The sequence below is a fragment of the Halyomorpha halys genome, unplaced genomic scaffold (assembly GCF_000696795.3).
Source record: "Halyomorpha halys isolate HHAL.00 unplaced genomic scaffold, Hhal_1.1 Scaffold843.1, whole genome shotgun sequence".
Taxonomy (NCBI): domain Eukaryota; kingdom Metazoa; phylum Arthropoda; class Insecta; order Hemiptera; family Pentatomidae; genus Halyomorpha; species Halyomorpha halys.
The window spans coordinates 46,410-49,282 of record NW_027110491.1 but is presented as its reverse complement, the minus strand read 5'-3'; the positions used below and the strand labels follow the sequence as shown (position 1 = coordinate 49,282).

The 2,873-nt window shown below is 26.0% G+C and overlaps 1 protein-coding gene across 1 annotated transcript in view; it reads left to right on the top strand.

The window, feature by feature from the left end:
• Positions 1-2,867, top strand: part of LOC106686586 (limbic system-associated membrane protein) — a gene marked incomplete at its 5' end in the record, with an annotated part of 15,972 nt that extends 13,105 nt beyond the window's left edge. Inside the window, 1 exon segment of the mRNA XM_014429972.3 lies at positions 1,215-2,867. Within this exon segment, the coding sequence (XP_014285458.1) occupies positions 1,215-1,417 (203 nt within the window).
• Positions 2,868-2,873: the final 6 nt, after the last annotated feature.

The following is a 2,873-nucleotide window of genomic DNA, read 5'->3' as shown; positions in this document are numbered from 1 at the left end:
GGGAGGGGAAAATTAATAATAATAAAATAACAAAGTCAAAAAAAAATTAAAATATATTAAGAAAAAACAATTAAGAACATAAACAATAAAATAATTAAAAACCAAAATTACCTCTATGTATTACTGATTAATTTAAGTTATACTGTACCTAAATATATTTTAAGTTAAAAAAGTTTGAAGTACCACCAATGGGTGGTTCCTTCCCAAGATTTTCAAGTGTATATGAAACATACAACATATTTACTTATTGTATTATTTTGTACAGTTGTAAATTACAATAAATAAATAATCAAAAAAAAAAAAAGTTAAAAAATAAATTACTGTTTTGACTATATGGTGTATGCAGCAACCATGCAGTTGGACAGCACACCATTTTTTCAATAAATTTTTTCAGAAACATCAATCAATTATGAAGGAAGTCTTTAATTAATATTCATCTAAAGTTTCTTATAAGAATTGAAAAGTATGAAATTATAATATTTTATATCATACATAATTTTTATTTTAAATGATCCTATAAATTTGTATTCAATTTGGTAATTAAAAAAAAAATTTTTTTGAGCCAATTTAAAAATAATTAAATCTGGATGATGGTTAGAAGAGAGATGAGAAAAAACACATTACATTCTCACAGATGGAGTATTACAACTCAAAATTTACTAATTTTTACAGGTTACCTTTATTGTTTTATTTATATGTGATATTGGGTTCGGGCCATGCATGCTGGTTTTGCCCTTTAGGGCAGATATGAGCAATAATTAACTTTATTTGAAACTAATAGCTCAAATTGCCATGGATACGACCCTTTTTCGTGAATGAACCATTGATAAATAAATATTGTATCCATGGCAACTTTAGCCATTAGTTTCAACTGTAGCTAATTTTTGCCTAACTCTGCTTTAGGATAGGGCTCATGGGCAGGAGCACCGCAACCAATACATACTAGATTTCACTAATTGTCAATTATATCTCTGAATAATAAACAACAAATAACTCACTTTTTATATATTATTAATAATGAAATGTTTTATGATCCTTTCCCCATATTCAGGATTACATTATCTTTTCTTTAATCTCCTTATTAATTACATCCATAAAATCATATTTAATTATATTTATGATTATCAATAATTTGACATGTTAATTTTATTTATTTTACTGTTTAAACAATCTGCATTATAACTTAACTATGAACTCATTTTTGTTTTAAACAGCTGATGGACCTTATGTGCTGAATTTTCTTAAATCCAACAAAAACTACGTACTTCGAGTCGCAACAATGGGCGAAGCAGGATTAAGTGATTTTACTGAAGATTTAACGTTGGCAACAAGTGCTGGCGCCCAAGTATCACATAGCCAAATCCTCACTTCTGTCTTTGTCTTACTTTCTATATTAAATTATTTTGTTTGCGCATAAATTTAAAATTGTACAAAAAAGTCACATTGTTTACTTTAGGATTTTTTGAAAGAAGTGAAAAAAGTTAAATGGGTTAAACTAAAACTTGAAAATTCAACTCAGAAATTCCTTATCTATCATTATTTATTATAGAGTATTAGAAAAAATGTGATAAATTCTTTAATGAATGTATTGATTATTTAAATGGAGAATAGGAAATATAGGTAAATTTCTAAATAATCCTGTGGTTTCACTGAAGGTACACTTGGTCGCACTAAAAATGTATAATCTATCTTTTAAGTAAATTCAAGACTTTGCACTTTTAAATGTATAACGTTTTAATGTTACAATAATTGATATATATATATGTTCTGTATTCAAATATGTGTAGTCAGTTGAAATTATAATCATAAGAAGAAATTGTTTATATGATTTTGTACATATATGTATGGATTTCGCTAGTTTTGCAAGATTTATTTAATGGAAAAATTGTTTAGCCTCCTTCTATTGATAAATTGAACTGTCTAGATATATATATAATGTAATGTGTAATAGCAAAAGTATTTTGTAAAATAATTCAAAATTATTTTTGATTAGACTAAATTTTTTTTTTTTGTTGTAAATATGTGGATAATTTAAGAAATAATTGTATAACTGTAATTTATATTTTTAAAAAATAAATATGATATTGTATAATAATCTTTGGATAGTCAGTTGAAGAAAGTCAGGTAGGAAAATGTTGGAAAGTTTTTTTAATCTGAATTTATTTAATATATCACTTTGTCTGAAGAAATTTTTAAAACAAGAGATTCACCTGAACTATTTGCATGTTCACTTAATTGTATAAATAAGTTAAAGGAGTCTATTCCTTTTTACAGTACCCTATACACGATCAAACTGCGTAATCTTTTATATTGTGCAACACTCATCTTTTTTTTTATTATTTTCTTTTTCCATGTGGGTGGCATTGGTTTATTCCACACAGGCGAAAATCAATTAACTATATTCTACAAAATCTCTTTAGGACATTTTGCATAATAAATCCCTTTGTTACTGCTACTGTTTATTAAATTAAATATATCTGATTTACTAGTGCGCTAACACCATAACTATATGTTATAAATTTTCATTTATGAATATAAAACCTTTTTGCTCAGTCTCTTACTATACAATGCTAGCATAAATAATATTTTGATTTGTATCTAGATTATGGAACAATATTTCTCATTGTTTTTGTAAGCTGGGCATTCAAATATAATAAGTTTAAGCATCTCATTACCGCTATAATTTTTGCATTGAAAAGTTTCAGTTATACCTGTTTTGTGCAGGTAGTTATTACAAATTCCATGATTTGTCTAAAGTCTAACATAAGTTTTTATGATGTCTTTCCCTATATTTGCTTGCGAGAATCATTCGATTGATACGAGGAAATATATTTTTATAGAACTACCTGGTGGGGTTCGCCTGATATTGTTTT